Raw genomic sequence first — 20562 nt, 5'->3', positions numbered from 1 at the left:
GTAAGGTGAAACTGAGGAAGGAGTGGGAGGGAAGGAAAGTGGAGGGGAGAGGAGGTGTTCCAGCTAAGGAGAACTGCACGTTTAAAGCTGGTTTTTCCTGCCTGTAATGACTGGTTTTTCCTTTTACCTCTCTTGGGCTCATTTTTGGTAGGTTTTCAGCAGTTGGTGGAGGAGGCATCTGAACTGCAGATGTCCTGCTTCTGAGCTGTGAAGCAGGATAACATTTCCACCCTTTGCCAGCTTGTCTAGTGAGTTCCTGGTGTTAATGAGGGTGTCTTGTTGGTTTGAGCTGGTTTTTCTTTCTTCTCTGATGTTTAGCATTTGTAGACCACCATGCCAATAACTTGTGCCAACCATGTCATGAAACCTGGGTCTTCCCACCAGGCTTGAAGTCTGATCATTTTTTTCCCCTCTCAAACGCTAGGCTTGGATGCAAATGTTCATAGCATCATTGTTTATAACATCTAGAAGCGGAAACAATCCAAATGTCTATAAACTGGTGAACAATAAGCACAATATGATAATCCATACGCTAGAATACTATTTAGCAATAAAACGGAGTGAATTCTTGACACATGCAACGACATGGACGTACTGCAAAAGCATTATGCTAAGTGGGAGAAGCCAGTCACAAGAAACCACAAATTGTATGATTCCATTTATACGAAATTCCAGAAAAAGCAAATCTGTATAGACAGAAAATAAATTAGTGGTTGCCTGAGGCCTGGGGTAAGGATGACGGAGGTGACTGCAAATAGACACAAGGGATCTTTTTGGGGTGGTAGGAATGTGCTAAACTTAGATTGTGTGGTGGTTTTAACTCTATAAATTTACTAAAAATTTCTGATTTGTACATTTACAATAGGCAAATTTTACGACATATAAATTAAGCTTCATTAACGCTATTTAAAAAAAAAAAAAAAAAGCTAGGCTTGGGATGCTTAAATTCCAGCATGACCAGTCACTGCTTCCTGTGGTCAGGGCGATCAGGAGAGTGAAGGTAGTTACTGGACTTGGTGTGTGGTGTGTGGAAAGGGAGACGACACCAATGTTGACTCTGTGCCAGCTGGGTTTCCTGGCCTCCAGAGATTGTTCCTAACAGATATGGAGTCTCTAGAGGTGGGAGACGGAAAAAGAGGCGCTTTAGTTCAGGGAGTCTAACATTGTGTTGTTGGTATGAGGATTACCTTGTGTTCCACTGAACTCCCACCTACTTCCACTGTTACAGAGTACCTCATGGTATTAGCTGAATCATATTCTGATGGTACAACAAGGAGTTCATTGGTTTCCAAAGCAAACATTGAGCTCCCACTGAGGAAGCGTTTTATACCACAAGACCCTTCACACCTAGAGGACAGTCACTGGTTGTGGAAAAACTGCTGGAGGACTAGAACCGTGCTTAACCCATCCTGTGTATCCCAGCGCGTGAAAGAGGCATTCAGTCTGTACTTGATGACCTGATGAATGCATGAATGAAATGTTCCTTTGTTGGTATTTCATTATTACTTCCTTTGGGCAGGAATGAAAAATTAGAGACTGAAGTGGGTTTTTTCCTCTTCTAGTTAAAGTCAGTTTTCTAAGCATTTTTACTGTTATCTCCTTTTCTCACATTAAATGTGGGCACATCCCAAGGCCTTGCCTGGCTCGTTAATCTCATCCATTATCCAATCTCCCTGTGGAAATTGTAGTCCATATTTTACCTGCATGTCCCTCTGGCACCTCACACGCAGCGTATTTTAAAGTTAATTAATTATTCCTGAAAAATTTGCTTACCTATGCTGTTTTTAAACTACCAAACCGTAGACTTGTAGACTTTCTCAGTGACCTCTTTCATGTTTAATGAGTGCATTGTTTCAGTAACACCCGCAACTTTTCATCATCCAGCTTCCACTTTCAAATATCCAGTGGCTGGGAGCTCTGCATTTCCTAGGAGCCTTTGGTCCTCCGTGGCCCCTCAGATCCTCTTGTTATTTCCTTTGCAGCAGCCCTCTGCACTGCCCCATGTTGATTGCCTTCCTCCTTGTCAGTTGCAGTTGCTTACATCCTGATGGTAAAGTGGAAAGTGGAGTTCCATTTCAGCCTCTTTCCAATCCAGTGGCCTTCACGCCGTAGCAGGCATCAGAATCATGTGGAGAGCTTGGCCTCACCCTCAGAGTTTCTGAGGTAGCAATTTTAGGGAAGGAACTTGAGAATTTGCATTTCTAACAAGTTACCAGGTGATGCTGATGCTGCTGGTTTGGGGACCACACTTTGAGAACCACTGCTGGGGTTACCCCTATATAATAAGATTATAGGGATTAAAAAACATCTTCCCAGTTCCTTAAGTTCTGATAAAAGTAATACGGGTTCATTTTAGCTATTTAATTAACGTTTTTAGGAGAGGAGTTGGCAATAACAAGGCTCAGTCCATCCAGAGAGGTGTGCTCTGAGTCACTTCTTCGTTGTTCTGACTGGAGCGTGTTCTCCAGAGTGAAAACTCAAGCTTCATCCAGTCCTGTCCTTGACCAGTGGTTATTTCTGTGCTGAAATCGGTAAGGGTGGTGTGTTGTTTGAACTGTAGGTATGAGGATGAGATAGTCTTGGGAGTTTTTTGTTTGTTTGTTTGTTTGTTTGGACAGTAATCTTTAAGCTCTCTTCCTCTCTCAAACATTCCTCCCTTCTTTGCTGGCATATCCACTTAAATTCTCAAACTATTTTCCAAAACCAAATAATCCAACAAGCAAACATTTCTTGGCACTTAGGAGAGAAAAGAGGTTTGGGTTAAAGTGTTTGCTGACTGCTCTGTTTTCTTTTGTAGGATCAAATACTTTCTTTTCTTTAACTTGCTGAATGATTGAGGCACCTGAGAGAAATTCTTTTACCTTTTTGTAACTAAGCGTCTGTTTTCTATTTAGCTATTCCTTTATGATACATACGGTAATTATAATAAACTAAAATGCATTATAGGACCAGATATTTTGTTGCAGTATTGAAAGATTTGTCTCCTATCCTGTCCCGCTGTCAGGAAATATATTTATCAGCTATTGGCTTAATATCAACCTTGATATTGTTCTTTCAGTAAATGCGTTTACCATTACATCTTGGTACCATTAAGTGAAAATTACAAAAAAAAAAAAGCCAATCATACCCTGATATAATTGTTTTCAGTTCTGTCCTCCTTTCTGATCTGCATCTGTTCAGTCAACGTTGATTATACGCCAGCTATTTACGAGGTAGGCATTGTGCTGGAGACCAGCGAGCAGAGCAGGGCCCTGCCTGTGCCAGCTCTTAGGCTGATGGGAGAGGCAGCTGTGTCGGAAGGTGCCTCAGGGGGCTCTTGAGTCTTTGTGGGGGTGGTCAGGTGGGACAGGATTCAGGGAACACTGTGTAAGAATAGCATTCCTCGCTTAAATGGAATTAACATTTTAATGGTTTTTTAATACTGCCAAATTGTTTCTTAAAAGGATTGTATCAAGTTCCAAGATCACCAGCAATAAATGAAAGTAAATGATTCCCCGCATCCTCAGTAGAACTGAGTTTCATCATTAAGACAAAGCAAAACAAAACAAAAACTCGATACTCCAATAGGCTTAAAATTAAGCCTCATTATTGTTTTGTTTGGCATTTCTTTTTCTTAGTGTTAGTGAAGTTGTACATTATCCCATATTTTTATTATTTTACTTCCTCTTGTGAAAATATTTTATTCACTTGGAGTCTTGGCATTGTTATAACTTGTTACTATTTGTAAAGAACAATTTATTGAGGTGAAATTCACATAACGCAGAATTAACTACTTTAAAGTGAACAATTCTGTGGCATTTAGTACCTTAACAATGTTGTCACCCACCACCTCTATCTTGTTCCAGAACATTTCTGTCACTCCAGAGGACCCAGTGAGCAGTTTCTCTCGATTCGCCGCTCTCTCTAGCCCATGGCACCCTTTGATCTACTGTCTGTGTGGATTTGTTTATACTGGATATTTCATATACATGGAAGCACACCATATGTGACCTTTTGTGTCTGGCTTCTTTCACTTAGCATAATGTTTTGGAGATTCATCCACATTGTAGCATGTATCAGTACTTAACTCCCTTTATGGCAGAATAATATTCCATGGCATGTCTATACCACACTTTATTTATCCATTCGTCCATTGATGCAAATTTGAGCTGTTTCTACCTTTTGACCTATTGTGAATAGTACTGCTGTGAATGTGTGTGTACATGTAATTGTTTGGGTTTCTGTTTTCTGTTCTTTTAGGTATGTACCTAGGAGCAGAATTGCAGGGTCATATAGTAATTCTCTGTTTAACTTTTTGAGGAATTGCCAAACTGTTTTCTACAGAGACTGCACCATTTTACATTCCTACCAACAATGTACAGGGTTCCCCATGTGCATGATTCCCATTTCTCCAAATCCTTGTCAACACTTGTTATTTTCTGTTTTCAATTATAGGCATACTAGTAGGTATGAACTGGTACCTCATTGTGGGGTTTTTATTTTTATTTATTTATTTTTTTTTGAGGAAGATTAGCTCTGAGCTAATGTCCGCTGCCAATCCTCTCCTTTTTTTGCTGAGGAAGATTGGCCCTGAGCTAACATCCGTGCACATCATCCTCTACTTTATATGTGGGACATCTGATGCAGCATGGCTTGATAAGCAGTGCATAGGTCGGCTTCTGGGATCTGAACCAGCAAACCCCAGGCCACCAAAGCTGAGTGCGTGAACTTAACCGCTATGCCACTGGGCCGGCCCCTCATTGTGGTTTGATTTGCATTTACCTGATGACTAGTGATTTTGAATACTTGTTACTATTTCATATATGAGTGAGAAAATGAAACCTTGCTTTGGAAGAACTTATTTTAAAATTATTTAAATGTCCTTTGATTCAAACGAAGAAAATGTTTCCTTAAGACTAAATGAAGTGGCCCAAATCTGAGAATTATTAAGCCATTAATTTTGTCTAAACGTTTCGTAGTTTTCGTAGTAGAGAGATTTCTGAAGCACAGGCTTCTGCCTCCAGTTTCATTTTTAAGTTGAGTTTCTTTTACTTTCTCCATCACCCGGGTGTATTAGAGCTGTAATTTGTGCCCTTTAACCAGTGGTTCTCAAAGTGTGGTCCAGGGACCCCACAGCATCGGCAGCACTTGGGAACTTGTGAGAAAGGCAAATTCTCAAGCCCTACTCCCGATTTATTGAGTTGGAAACTCTAAGGGTGGGCCCAGAAGTCTGTTTTAATGAGCCTTTCAGATGAGTCGAATGTACACTGAGATTTAAGAACCACTACTCTAAATTAACATTTTCAGGCCAGTCTTACATTAAAGAGCCCTCGTGGGAGATGTAATCCACAACTTTGGCCTTGTTAGCACCAACTTTTCTCATAGCTAAAATAGGCAGACAGTATAACAATTAAGTTGAATCATTTTGTAACCTCCTGTTTAAGAATTACATGTATAAATCATACAGTTTTACTTAGAAATTGCTATTCACTCTACAAATCATGTCAAAAAGAGATAAATATTTTTTAGAAGCTACTTTTGATCTTTGGTCAAATCTCTAAAGAATTGAAGAGTTGCGTGTCCTTGATATGTATTTTTACTTTTATCTGTGACTGGATTTCATCTTTTTGCTTTTTCAGAGCCTTTGCTCTGAAGATGTACAGTGTGAAGGCCTGTGCAGCAAAGCGTGCAACATTAGTGCTCCATAGCACGCTCTCTGGGGCAGCGGCCACTCGGCAGGGCGTCGTGAAGTCCGGGTCCCCTCTCCCTACAGAACTTTTTAAAGGGACCTCTTTCTTGCTACTTCTTCAGAAATTGGTGGATAGTCAAATCCAAGTAGCGTATGAACAGTTAAATCCATGCGTTAGGTGACAATAGTGATGGCCACATCCTGCGTAGTAAACATAATGGCTGGAAGCTACACATGTTGTCCAGGGAGGGGGGTGGGTGTTGCATAATCATTTGCTTATTTGATTATGAGTAGGTTTTATTTTTTTTTCCTGCACAGGCTGTTCAAATGGGGGTAATAATTGTATCTACTTTACAGAGTTTCATGAGCATTTGACTCACACATTTCTATATATTAAAGTATATATGGTACGTAGTAAGCACTCAGTAAACGTTCTTTATTGCTGGTATAATTACTATATGTAAAAGTTGACTTTATTTTTTTATATAGAATATTGAGAACATTGACATTTTTGCACGTAATATATGTGGGTCCCCAAAACAACAGCATAAGCAGTGTGCCCTTTGAAAGGTGAATCACCCACACATGTTGCCTCTCAGGAGTATGTTCATGAATCAACTGTAGAATTAGGTCAGGTGGCATAGGACGATTTTGGTAGGGCCTCCTAAATTCATCCTGATTTAAAATCTCTAGGTTAGAATGGGTGAAGGTCAAAGAGGAGCCAGAAGCTTTGAGGAAAGGCTTTTGTGGGGGGAGGGGTGTGAGGATATTTGTAGGCTGAGGGAGAAAAAATTAACTAAGTGAGAGAAGATTAATACTTAATAATTGATGGAGTGAGACTGCAGAGCAGAGAGAATCGGATGGGAGTAAGGCGGGCTCTTGAGTGGAGCAGGAATATGAGAAACGGTGAGAGGAATGGGGCGTTTGGGTTCTAGGAGAGCAGACTTGGCAAACAAGATCGTTGTGTTCAAATGTCCGAAAGCCCAACTTCACATGGAAGGGGGATTAAACTCGTTCTCTTTGGGATCAAGAGATAAAGGTAGCACCAGTGAGTAAAAGCCGTAGGAAGACCAGACCGAGGGCCGACATAGACGAGAATGGTCTGAGAACCTGGCACGTGCTAAGATGGCATGAACTGAATCAGAGGCAGTCAGCCGGGTTCAGCTACCCAGTTAGGCTCCTGACCAGCTGCTTGTCAGCGGGCGAGTCATTTGAATCTGGGAGCAGCAGTCTCCTCTGTACGCATTGCAGCGGCTGGGGGCCTCTCCTGCTGGCAGTTCTGCTAATATAATATGACTCCTTTTGAAGAATTTAAGCTAATTTCCTCAAAGACACAGAAATAACCTTGTTACCCTCCCCTGGAGTGGTTTGTATAATTTCTCTTAAAAGCTGTCTCTTCTTGTTCCCACCGTTCGCTCTTTCCTATTATTCTGCCTTTTTTTGTTCCTTTGCGTCACTAGTTTCCCAACCAGAATAGTGATAGAAAGAGAGAGAAGTTGTTTTAAGGGGACTAATCAACGTCGCCATTACGAATTAAAATTCTTTTAGAACTATAGAAAGATTTCTAGTATTTTACCCTCCCTTTAAAATTCACATTGTGACCCACATCCTCCCTTCTCTGTTCTCTTAGCGCCATTCAGTCGTGTCTGTGTGGACTGCCTCTATAGTCCTCTTGGACAGGTGACAGTACAGCTCTGCTCTGATTAGCCAAATGGTGACAGCAGCAGATGCTGCAAAGTAAAAATGACTGCAGACCTTTAACATTCTGCTGCACTGCGTGTTCGGGAGGCTTGGACTGTGGCAGGAGTTTTATTAACCTGAAAATGGTTTTCTGTCTCAAGTGCTTTTTAATTTAGTGCAATTAGTAGAAACTCAGTTTTTCTGGGGTTGTGCTTGCGCTCACGGAGTATTCACCATCATATAATTATAAAGAGTAAACATATCTGTGTGTGGCATCTCATGTCATAGGACAGGTATCCATAACTTGACGATAAATACTAAATGACAGATTGTGTAAAACAATGATAGAATGCTCACAAGGAGAGGAAATACCATGTGGAGTTCCAATTTTGTATGTAAACTTTGGCAAAGTGCCGCGGTAAATTGCCGTTTTCTTCATGTTAGTCACGGCGCAAAGGAAGACAGTTTTTTAAGCAAAGAGTAATCTTTGGAATTTAGCATAAAGCCTCTTGCTAATTTCAGGCTTTTTCATGATATGTTCCGTTGTGGGGAACCAACAAAACACTCCATCCATTTTTACTTCCTTAACATCAAAGTAAGATTGGTTATTTCAGAGATTCCTTGTGCAAAACAAAAGGAAGAAGTTTAGAGGCTAATCAACATTTCTGCTCACTGTATTTGTCATGTTGTTTCTAATTTTAGAATACATCTTATTTCTTTTTGTTTTGTGTTACTTCTTAGTATATCATAGTAATATGTTTGCTTTATCAGGAGAGCAGCATAATTGAGCACTTAGTTTTGTTTGTTTGGACCTGAGAATGTTATTCTATTTATATTTTGTAGTTTGGATAAGAATTAAATGCTAAAATTTTGAAATTTGTAAGTCTGTATTTAATGGTTTTACTTAAAGTGTGGAAAAAAGATATATTTATCCAGATTCAGAAAATAGAATATTAAATTGATTTTTGAAGTAACACTGCAAAGAAACTTTTATGTCAAAATTTTCAGGAGTGGAAACGTCTAAATTTTTCACTGAGTTCACAATTATATGTATACTTATAGATATATTTCTAGTCTTAGAATTGTGACAGTTAATAAAATGCTTCTTTTCTGTTGAACAATTAATGAGAAAAACTGGATTCTTTCCAAGTATAATCAAGTTACCGTCACTTGTAATCATAGCACATGTTCTGAAGCTTTGTGACTCTAATTCTAAGAGTAATGAATGTATTCGTATCATACTCCTGCTTAACCATGTTGATTTGGTGCCAGGATAAAACGTGTAATAACTCTCTTTTGTCTGGTAAACTTCGCATTTCCATGTCTCCTCACTCTTCACTTCTTTAGGGTGCATGTGCCTTTTCGATGGCATTGATAAAGAAGGTAGGGAAAGAGAATAATGTGGAGGCATCCTAGCCCCGGGTCTTGCCCTAATCAGCTTTGCTGAGGTAGTCAAAGATCAGTCTCTCAGACTGTGCAGGAGGACAAGGCCACTTCCTATGATACGGGCATTTTTTGATACAGTATCTAATTCCTTTGTCAAAAGAAAACTCAGTTTTCCTGGGCACTTTATGATATGAGGTGGAATTTGAGCACGATTCTAAGAGCACAGTTTTTTGACTCAGATTGAGTTCCAATTGACTCCAGGTTTACAAAGTAAATATGGTAAGGTGCCCTATTTGGGCACGTCGCTTATATCTGAGACTCATTTCACTCATCTGATGTATAGTGAAGCTTAGTGTCAGGCATTATCCTGTTCAGTTCTCATTTAAAGTTCACAATCCCAACCCCACCCCCACCACCTTTTTAAAAACAGATCGGGAAACAGGGACTTTTAAGGTTAATAACCTGCCCTTGATTGTTTAACAAGTAAGTGGCAGAACAAGGGTTTGAACCCGGGTAGTTGATGCCAAATGTCAAGCTCTTAACTTCTGAGCCAGTGGTTCCCAAATTCTCCAGAATTACCTGAAGAGCTTGATTAAACACTACAGTGCTGGGTGGGCCCTGGAGTTTCTGATGCTGTAGGCCTCCTAGAGGGCCCGAGAACTTGCTATTTCCTACCAGTTCCGAGATGCTGATGCTGCCGGTCGTGAGGACTGTACTTGGAGAACCACTGCTCTGTCTGCTCTGCTACCTGACCTGCTTCCTGGAGAGTACGAGAGAATTCACGTGTTGTGCTTGTACTAATAATCACTAACATTGGTTGGTTATTTCCCATGTCCTAGACGCTGTTTTAAGTTACTCCCTTGTTACACACTGAGCTAGAGAGAGACGCCCAGTAAGGTGGTCTCACAGTGAGTCGGCGGCAGAGCCGGTTGTTCTCATTGTTACTTCTGTAGCTGAACTGGTTTTGATGGCCACCATCCCCACAGCCATCTCCAGAAGCAGATTTCGTGCTATGGGAAGGTTGGGAGAAAAGGAGAGCCTTCTTCCTTTCACCCATGGGTATTCTGTGTCCTTGGAGGAGCGCTCTTGCAGGCTTGGCCTGGGGAGGAAGGCTTTCCTTCCTTTTCTTTTCCTAGTGCCCTCCCAGCCTTCTGAAGGATGGATGATGCAGTCTGTTATCCTGATGAATGATGTGATTCTGGAAACGACCCGTATTTCAGTTGAGCTGTGAGAGGGTTGATATTCATTAGCACGGATAAAAGAGATTCCAGGTGATTTCACAGGTGGGAACTGTTCTGGTGGTGCCAGTGCATTGAATGAGCTCTGTCAGCTGATGTGGGCTGCCCTATGAGAGGGCACGCGCTGATCTGTAGTTTTAGCCTGCTCATGGCAGCTCCAACAGCCAAGGAAGATCTCGGAAGCAACAGTTAAGGCAGTGAGAGCGAGTCGACCCGTAATTAAGTCTGAAACATGTGCTCTGCTCAGGAAACTGTAGTTTCCCTGTTAGTTTTAAAGCTTAAAGGGAAAGTATAAGGCAATTTCAAAAGGTGAGATCACATTGATTTATAAATACTTTATGTGTTTGGTTCCATTAAAAATTCTGTTGAGTGACTGTTACGTACAAGATACTTATAACAATAAGATATGTTTGTCCTTCCTCTCGAGTGGACCTCACCATCGAGTGCTTAGTTAGTTAATATAAGAGCATCCAAATCTGAAGTTAGTGTATCTGACGTATGTATGCTGTCTCAGAGGTGCTGATCTGGTGATTCCCGTGATGCCGGGATTCAAACCCTGGGACACACTGCTCTTTTCATTGGGATCACTGTTTAGCTGTAGAGCTTGAGCTGGACCCCAGGCCTCCTTACTCTCAGCTTGGATTTCTCCCTGATTTAAGACGGCCAATTTATTTATTGTATGGACTTATCTCCCAGTCTTAAATTGTGAAATTTCAAAAGGGTATTATCACTTATTTCTGCTTTTTTGGATATTCATCTCTATATTTTATCCTTGTTGTTTTTTTCTCTTTAAGAGTTCAAACACAGTAGTGCCAACTTCAGAAACAACCCAGAGCGAGAAGGAAATGCAAGCTCGTAGTTAGGGTGCTGCATTTTGACCTGTGTGGTTTGGTGGGAAGAATCACCTGTGCGTCTGTTCTGGTTTCTTGCAGGTTGACGAAGCCCTTGTCGTTTGCTGACTGTGTTGGAGATGAGCTGCCGTGGGGCTGGGAGGCAGGGTTTGACCCTCAGATTGGCGTCTACTACATCGATCACATCAACAGTAAGTGTTCCTTTTTGGTGAAAGCAAACATCAGAAAAGTGATTCCCCCAAATCTAGAGTCATAGAAAAAAGCAAACATTTTACAAAGTGAATTTCTTTATTGAACTCCATTTTCCCAGGGACTAACAACAACAGGGATGTGTTCTGAGAAATGTGTTAAGTGATTTTTGTCATTGTCCGAACATCATAGAATGTACTTACACAAACCTGGATGGTACAGCTACCACACACCTAGGCTCTATGGTACTAATCTCTTGGGACCACCAACGTATATGCGGTCTGTCGATGATGAAATGTCATTTTGTGGCAGATGACTGTACTAGGTTTTATTGCTTATCAGTGAGTGATAAACAAATGCTTAACTGTTATGGTGGAAGGGACTAATTTTGGTAAGATTAAGTTTATGTTAAACAACTATAACTCATTCTTATGTCATTGTAAATAAACAATTCAGTGGAATATCTGAAATGTATCACGATTTAAATCTCACTTTTATACTTATTGTATATGGGTAGAAGTTGAGCTTTTTTTTCCTTAAATAATATTTGGGGAACCAGAAACAAACCTGCCTGTCATGGTTCAACAGAAATAAGCTCTCATGGCACCGAAATGAGAGAAAATTAATCCCCTCAACTCCTCACCCGCCGCCTACGGACTCGCAGGTTTCTAAACCCACCGTCAGGACGTTCTCCTCCATCTCAGCAGAGGAGGGATTCTGGGACCCCCCCACCTCTGAGATCCTCTTAAATAACTTTTATATCCCATCCTTTGCTCCTGTTTGGTATCTTAAAAAGTTATTTCCTAGTTTTAAAAATTTCTCCCTCCGTTTCTATTTCTAGTGGTTCTTTTGTCTTTAGTGTTTAAACACTGGAAACTCAAAATGAAAGCGAACCAAAACTACCCAAAGAAACTCTCTCTCTTTCACTCATACTCAGAACCGTCTTTCAGTCCAAATCCCCTCCTAGCTATGGTCCTCTCTTTTTCCCGTTACTGCAAAACTTACTGAAATCCGTAATCTGGATGAACTTCACTTCCTCCACTGTTCTCGGTCGTTTGACAGAGACTGCTCTTGCTGAGGTCACCTGAGACCCCACAAATGAGCAAATCCAAACAACACCGTAGTCTTGTGTTCCTTCACCTCACACATCCCTTCTCACCGTGGTTATTCCCGCTTGCTCTTTACTGCTCTGCATTTCATGACACCCTCAGTTGGAGTGTTTATGTACCTGGCTGCTCCTGCCTGCTTTTCTTTTCCCTGTCCCTTCTTCCCCTGTTCCTGGTATCAGGATTTCTGTAACAGTCTTCTGTTTGCACCCTGCAGAGCTCCTTGGGTGATGACTTCAGTTGCTTTCTTGAAGCTGATGGCTGCCAAATTTGTCTCCTAAGTCTTGTCCCCAGTTCCAGATGCATGTATTTGATTCCTTACTGTAAGGCTCCTTCCAGTCTGCCTCCATTTTCATCTCCTGCTCTCTCCTGGCCCCGCAGGACCCTAGCTGTGCCCTGTGCTTCCTCAGCTTTCTGCTTTTCTTTGCATTTGCTGGTTCCAGCTCCCAGCACTCTGCCTAGCCCCTACGCCCTCCCTTTTGGCCAGTGGCCACATCCTTCTGGGGCCCGATATTTTCCTAACTAGACTGAGCTTCTTATGGACAGTGACTGTGTCTTTATTTTTTGATCCTTGGGTGCCTAGTATAATGATAAACTCTTAAATGTTAGAAGGAAGGAAGAGCTCCTTTGTTTAACTCACAGATTAAAAGCTTTGTTTTGTTTTTGAAGAAATTAAAGTGCATTTCAAGTATAAATTATGCTTCAGAAAGCACCCTTGTGAATATTTGAAACTTGGTTATCAGAATACACGTTTGTAAGCCTCCCGTTTTGCTTTGGTGCGGTAGTGGATCCCATGGCCCACGGATTTACCGCGCCCTGAAGTGCCCAAATTACCCACAGCCAGTAGTTTTCCCACTAAGAACGATCTGGTCCATTATCTCATTAATCTTAAAGACATTCCTGTGAAGTAGCTTAGGGAGCAAATGGCATTATCTTCTCATAACAGCTGGTCCACGCGTATGTTGTGTCCTGACATTGTATAGTTTCAGCATTATTTTCTCTTTATTTTAATAAAAAATGAAATAAAGAATGTTTGGTGTTAATGCTATTTCTCTGTAACACTATTAAATGTCTAGAAGTAAAAGATTTGACCTTGACAGTGATAGTTATTTTAGGCCTTAAGTGTTTTATACTAAACTTCTCCTTTTAGTGGGTGTGTGTGTGAAGTTGAGGTGCACATGGTGGGAGATGTTTGTAACTAGTTAGAAATTAGTTATGAAGTACTGTTGATAAAGTTTTGGTATTATCACGACATCAAGAAGTGAATCACTTTGCAGTAGGGTCAGAGTTATACCTTAATTTTTTTCTTTCTTTTAGTAACTGAAGTCTCATTTATATATAAGAATGCACAGGTGCAGCCTGGTGGCATAATGGTTAAGTTCACGTGCTCTGCTTCAGTGGCATGGGGTTCATGGGTTTGGATGCTGGGCACAGACCTACACACCACTCATCAAGCCAGGCTGTGGCAGCATCCCACATACAAAATAGAGGAAGACTCACAGATGTTAGCTCAGGGACAGTCTTCCTCAAGCAAAAAGAGGAGGATTGGCAATAGATGTTGGCTCAGGGCCAATCTTCCTCACCCCAAAAAAAAGAAAAAGAAAGAAAGAAAATGTGCCAATTTTAAGTGTATATTTCAGTGAATTTTGACAAATGTGTAATCCTTTGTAACTACCACTCCAATCAAGATACAGAATATTCTCATCCTCCAGTAAGTTCTTTCCTGCTCCTTCCTGGGGACCCCTTCCCCACTGCTGCAAATTGTTCTGATTTCCATCATCACAACTTAGTTTTGCCTGTTCTATATAAATGGGATGTATTTGATTTTGTGCATGGAATCTTTCACTCAACATGTTTTAAGGAATATACTAGTGATACATCCAAGATCATGGATGTGTTCATAGTACATACATCTGACAAAGAATCCATATCCAGAACATATAAAAAAACTCCTGAAAATCAACGTTAAAAAGACAAACAAACCAATTTAAAAATAGGCACTCCCTCAACCGCCTCTTCATCTTTCCCCATACTTTCTGGCTCCCCTGGAGCCTCTTTTTCTGGTATTGTGGCTAATCAGCTGAGGCCTCGCCTCGTGACTGGATGCTTCCCATGACTGCGTGTGTCTGCAGAAAGTGGGGATAAAGTGAGCCTGTGAGGGGCCGCGGCCACCATTGCCTGCGTGGGGCTGCAGGTTTGTCCCTGGGGTGTTCCGGGATGGCCCTGGGAGACTCCAAAGAGCTTAGTCTGGTGGCACCCCCTCTCCCTGCCAGTCCTCTAACAGGAAAGTAGGTTTTGTCTTGGAGCCTTCGTGTCTGCGCGCATTTGCAGTTGCGTAGGATGTGGGAAATGCAGGAGATAGAGGGGGATGAAACAGTGGAACTCAGCGCCGTGGTTGTTCCGTGAGTTCTGACTGCTTCCACAGTCCTGCTTGCTCCTGCTTACTTGTCAGAGCCTTCCTTTGACTGTTCACGTGTGCCGTCCTTGGTTTTTAGTTGCACTTGGTGGGAGAGACTGGATGGCGTGTGCTTACTCCACGTTGCCGTGAACGGGTCCTCTGTATTAGCTTTGAAGCAACACGTGTGTTCAGGTTTGATGAAAATTCCTCAAGTATATATGATATTTTATATGGAGTTGTTTCCTGTAGAACAAAGGAAGTAAATTTTGGAACCCTTCTGTTTCACCTCTGTCTTATTTCATTCTTTATATTTTCCTAGGAGGTTAATCTATTAAGATATTTCATAAAGAAAAATCTTAAAATACTTAAAATATTCGAGTAAACATATGATGGTGGTAGTGATGCTAATTGTTAGTGGGCCTAACAATTGTGGTCTCCTTTTCCTCCGCCTAGAGGTAGAGCTGGTGTGGATGACTGTGCCTCTTCTTGACCCTGTTATCTTCCTTTCTTTAGACTGTTCTTCTGTCTCTCCTCATTTGAGTCATATTCCTCAAGTCCCTATAGCTTGTCATTCCCCAAAGATATGACCTCACCCCACATGCTGTCCTTTATCTCCACGGTATTTTCCTTTATTGTTACTATGTGAATGACTCTTCTGTCTATGTTTCTGACTCTGATTGTCCTAATATTTTGTCAAACATTTCCAGCTATAGGACACTGCTACCTATTTTTGCCATCAAAACTTCAAATAAGCACAAAATGGGATTCTTCAGTTTTCCCTTTGACTTTATTATTTTTCAAAACATTAAGGTTCTCATGGTTACTAAATTGAAAAACTCAGAATCATCTTGTCAATTTTTGCTGATTTTTTTCTCTATAATGTAATCTCAAATTTGCTCCTTTAGCCCCTTTTCCACTGCCATTTTCCTAATTCAGACCCTCATTACCTTGTGCCTTTTGTTCCTTTCCCTTTTTTTAAAAAAATTTTATTTTAGAAAAATAATAGACGTGCATAGGAGAAAAGTAGAAAATGTAGGTAAATAAAAGGAAGAAAAAGATTATCTGTATTCACACAACCCAGGGATAACTAAGTATTCTGAGCCTTTTAGTGTGTGTCCTTCCAGACTTTTTCATATTAATATAGACACACAGTTTTCAATATGTTTTATACCTCAAGTGGGATTATATCATACACATGGTTTTATAAACTGCTTTTTTCACTTAATGTATAATCTTCCATCAAAGAAAATTTCTGCACAATGATGTCAACTCTTTTGATAGTAGAACCTCACATTTCTGTCAGGTGATCCTCCTCAAATATAGCTAAGGTCCTTTCCTGCCCTTGCTTAGAACCGTTCTGTGGCACACCATTGCTTACAAAATGAGTTTCATATTTCTTCATCTGATGTTCAAGAAAGCAGAGGCTAGTCCCTCGCCAGGTACTGGGGAAGGAAAGAGAAAGCATAATCGAACGTGGAAAGACGCACCATCACACCAGGAGAACGCAGAGAAGCACCCTGTTCATTCTGAAGGGTGTAGCTGTGGCTACTTAGAGAAGATGCTTTAAGCTGATACCTGAAGAATGACTGAGTTAACTAGGCCTGGGGAACAAGGGGAGTGGGTAGGGTTAGGGGGTTGGGAGAAGGAGTAGCTTCCTGGAATAAGGAGGACCACAATAAAGCCAAAAGTCGAGAGGGTCCACAGAAAAGAAAGCAGGGCCTGATAGCATAAAGGAAGGAAAGAAATTCATGCAGTGAAGGCTGGCGTGAGTGGGGGTGGGGGAAGATGGCTGGAAAGTGAACAGAGGCTGGGTCCCGAAGGGCCTCTTGTCTGGAAACTTCCAGAGTCCCATTTGATCACTGTGTGTTCCATGGGACCTTACTTTTTCAGCCGGAGGAAACCCCTCTGTCTCTCAACTGCCACGGCACTTGACCATTCTCCTCTCAAGGCTTCTGTCACTTTCTACTTTGTAAATAGTTGTTGTTGTTTAAAATTCGTGTGTCATAGTTTCTTCTCTGTTCTGTAAGTTCCTTGGAAGGAGGGATGGTGCCTGAACATCTTGTTTCCCTATTGCACGTATTAGGTGGTCAATAGTTGTCTGTAAAGTAACAAACAGATAATAAATAAACGTAGCAGATAGTTTCTAAAAAGGAGGCTAAGCAAAGTTACTCATATTCATTTCATCCATTTTTCCTGAGCGCAGCAGAAAGCATAAAACTATGCATGATAGACAGAAATAATGTTCCTTTGAAGAGTCTGTTATCTTCCACGATAAGCTCTTAGAAGTTACAATGTGTTCTGTATCTGTAAAGTTCCACCTCTATCAAACTGATGGAATGTGAATTCCCTTGAGGTATGTGATGTTTTAACAGTATGTAATGTATCACTTCTTTCATATAGTAGACGACATGCAAATTATATTGCATTATAATACTGCAATCTCCCAAGGTTACCAGGTCTTAATAAAAAAATATCACATTTGTGTAATGTACTTTTTGTGAGTATTTACATTTAATAAATATTCTTCACAAATCTATTCAGCAAATATAACTGATGGAGATGAAGCACAATCCTACTTTATGAAGGCTTCTTCTAAGGGGCCTTTGGGAACCCCTTTTTGTAGTTTATATTTGAATTGTGCAGTATTTCAGAAATGTAAATGTTTCCTGTGCAAGCTCTTGTAGCGAACAGTATTTAAACCGGTCTGTTGGAGTGCTTCTGCTGATCTGTCCAAAACAGATGCTGACACTTTATTAATATTATTATTATTGTACTTTATTCATTGAAGTGTCAGTCAGTGTTATTTTCAGTGTTTTGTGGCGATTTAACTGTTGACAGGTATTTTATGAAAGTGCCAGTTCCCCAGTACGGAGGGAAATATGAGTAGATAAAACCTCCAAAGATATTGAAAGAGAACTGGGAATACGTATCTTGCTATAACTATTATAACTTATCAACATTTCAAGTTTTCCATATGCATTTTCAATTTATATTATCTCTGTATTTGCTTAGTTTATTAGTTATATATCTCACTATAACAAATTACCCCAAAACTTAGTGGCTTAAAATACGTTTATTATCTCCTGGTTTCTGTGGGTCATGAATCCAGGCCGGGCTTAGCTGGATCCTCTGGCTCAGGGTCTCACAGGCTGTCCTCAAGATGTTAGCCAGGCTGCGTCATCTCCAGGCATGACTGGAGAAGGATCTGCTTCCAAGCTCACTCATGTGGTTGTTGGCAGGATTCTGTTCCTTGTTGGCTGCTGGCCAGCGACCCCCTCATTCCTTGCCTCATGGGCTCTCCATAGGATGGCTTACAACATGGCAGTTGGCTTCATTAGAGCAAAAAAGCCAAGAAGAGCCAGGGAGAGAGAGAAAGAGAGAGCAAGATGGTGTTCACAGCCTTTTACCTAGTTTCAAGTGAGATCACATCGGTTAGTCTGTGTGGTTGCACGAGAAGCGAGTCACTGGGTCTAGTCCATATTCAAGGGGCCTGGACCCTCGGAGCTGAGGACTGTTGCAGGTCATCCACAGTTATGAAAACTTGAAGACTATAAATTTCTATTTGTTACAGGATGATTTCTGTACTTTGGGTCAGGTTGCATTCATATCTGTAAATATTGGAAATGAATATAAATATTATGAGTTTGGATAACCAGAGACCTGAGTTAGACTGAATATTTAAAATTGAGAAATTTAGGCTCTTATTGACTGACTTCTACCCGTTCTCCATGTTCTCCAGATGGCCCGGCTGCCCTCTGGTGATGACGTCCTTGAAGATTCTTGGCTGGAGGGGCTGTCCATGTAGGACTGTTCCCCTACATCTCTTCTTTAGACATTGACTCTAGCGTATATTCTCCCACAGTTATGTGAGATATGCCTCTTTTGCATATTGAAATACTTACATCTTTAAAAATTGGTATTCGAAATACTTTCCCCACAATTACATGAGATATGCCTCTTTTGCATGTTGAAATATTTACATCTTTAAAAATTGGTGTTCAGAATACTTACTACTTTAGAGAAAGCTCAACTTTATTAACCAGTGACTGTGGCGTGAGGCCTCTGGGTCTGAGGCAGTGGTTGCAGTGAGTCCGGCTGACCCAGGCCATTTTGTTAATCACCCAGGGCATCTCTAGGCCCTAAGGGGACCCAGCCTTCACAACCTGAACCACTTTAGTTTAGTGTTTTCCATTATCCCCAGAGACCAGGTTAAACATTTCCAGAACCAGCCTGGCCTCTAGAGCCCCTTTGGTCCACATCGGATCACTTCATATCATTCTCTGGGTTTTGACTTACTGCAGCCCTTGGGGCCAACCAGAAATACTGAGTTGGGGTACGTTAAGATTGAGCTGCACATGCCACGCACTTTGAAGACAGTACATGCCACTGGACATTCCAGCAAACTGATAAATTAATTTTCCCATCCTGATTTGTCAGGAACAGCGGGAGCCCATATGACCCATCTGTTTTGATTGTACCTGGGATTTAGTTTATAGAGGTGACTGAGTGACGGCACAGAGAAGTCATTGCCATTGTCAGAAGTTGCATTACTCTCAGTTCCCAAGAGAATGGGGAGCGCCACCCCACGCAGGGCCACGTGGGAAGCACCTGGGTCAGCCAGGAGGCAGAAGGAGGGAGGAGAAGGCTTGGGCCGGAGACTTTGTTGTGGTTTCCTGGGGAGGGATGTGCACGGCGTGGTAGGCAAGGTGAGCAAGTGTGGGATTGGCCGGTTTCGGTGGTTTCAGGGAGAAGGCAGCGAGTGAGCGTTTGCGGAGCCTGTTCTCGGTCTCGCTGCTCACTGGAGCCACACGAGGAGCTTTCGGGCTCGCTGCTGCCTGGCTTCCACGCGCAGAGACTCACTGGTCTGGGAGTGTTTTTAGAGCTTTCTAGGTGATTCTGGGGTGCAGAAGCACAGAACCGAGAGCCAGGCCTTAGAATATTCTCCTCAAACCAGGACCAGGGTTTGTCTGTTTTTAAATTTCTAACCCACTGTGGACTGACTGAGTGTTGTAAAATACAATAAAAATGAATTATTGGAAAAATGAGGAAAAAAATATAAAATGCAAGCCCCAATATTGTTAGAGTCAACAGATGTCCAACAATTGTATAACATTGCTATAAACCTTTCAGAATGTTTACTCTTGATTCTGTACTTGTTGTGTGGACGCGTAACCGAGTTCGTGGACAGCGCTGGTCTGCGCCCCGGACTTTGAGTAGCGCTGGTTTAGAGGGCAGCACGGCGAGAGTCCTGGAGTAAGTGAACGGAAGCCTGTGCCATGCGAAGTGGATCGGGTTCCCGTCATAAGGGCCTTAAGTGCTGCCATAAATTGCTTGGCTTTTATTCTGAAGTGTTACAGAACCAGAGAATTCCTGAAAGGAATGCCCTGATCACAGCCATGGAAGCTCACTTTGGCAGCATTGTGTATGATGGATTCACAGCGAGAATAAATTGTTGACAAGGACCTGAAAGGGAGTGGGGGTGAGGAGGAACAGGGTAAAATAAAACAAAACTGTATCAACTTTCTGGAGAAGCCACTTCACAAATACTAATAAACTGTCTAAGAATTAATGCTAGCTACTTTTTTTAAAGCTTAAATAGTCCAAAAAAAGTAATTAAATTCTAAAAAATAACCCACTTAATGTACTTTCAGAAACCACACAGATTGAAGATCCAAGAAAACAATGGAGGGGGGAACAGGAGAAAATGCTCAAGGACTATCTCTCCGTGGCCCAGGATGCCCTCAGGACACAGAAGGAGCTGTACCACGTGAAGGAGCAGAGGCTGGCTTTGGCCCTAGATGAATATGTACGGTTAAATGATGCCTATAAGGAGAAGTCAAGTTCTCGCACAAGCTGTGAGTACCTGTGTCTGCTCAGACTTTAGAAAGGGGGCACAAATTGTAGATAACAAAAGACCACTTGGGTTTCTGTGGAGTTTCCTTTTGAGTCCTGTTCCTTCCCAGGCGAGAAAGAGTCCTTCAGAGCCCTGAGAGAGGGTGAGGACACACCGCAGATTTCTCAGTAAAACCCTTCCACCCCGTTCCAG

The 20562-nt window shown here is 41.6% G+C and overlaps 1 protein-coding gene across 3 annotated transcripts in view; it reads left to right on the top strand.

Moving 5' to 3' along the window:
* WWC2 (WW and C2 domain containing 2) overlaps positions 1-20562 on the top strand; it is a 209296-nt gene that overhangs the window by 91023 nt on the left and 97711 nt on the right. For all 3 annotated transcript variants that reach the window (XM_044760694.2, XM_070499627.1, XM_044760695.2), the window contains exons 2-3: positions 10905-11014; positions 20168-20371. In XM_044760694.2, the coding sequence (XP_044616629.1) occupies positions 10905-11014; positions 20168-20371 (314 nt within the window). The remainder of the gene's footprint in view (positions 1-10904; positions 11015-20167; positions 20372-20562) is intronic.

This window comes from Equus asinus, chromosome 27 (assembly GCF_041296235.1).
Source record: "Equus asinus isolate D_3611 breed Donkey chromosome 27, EquAss-T2T_v2, whole genome shotgun sequence".
In the NCBI taxonomy this organism is placed as follows: domain Eukaryota; kingdom Metazoa; phylum Chordata; class Mammalia; order Perissodactyla; family Equidae; genus Equus; species Equus asinus.
Note: the sequence above shows the minus strand (reverse complement) of the source record. Positions and strands in the feature narration are given on the sequence as shown.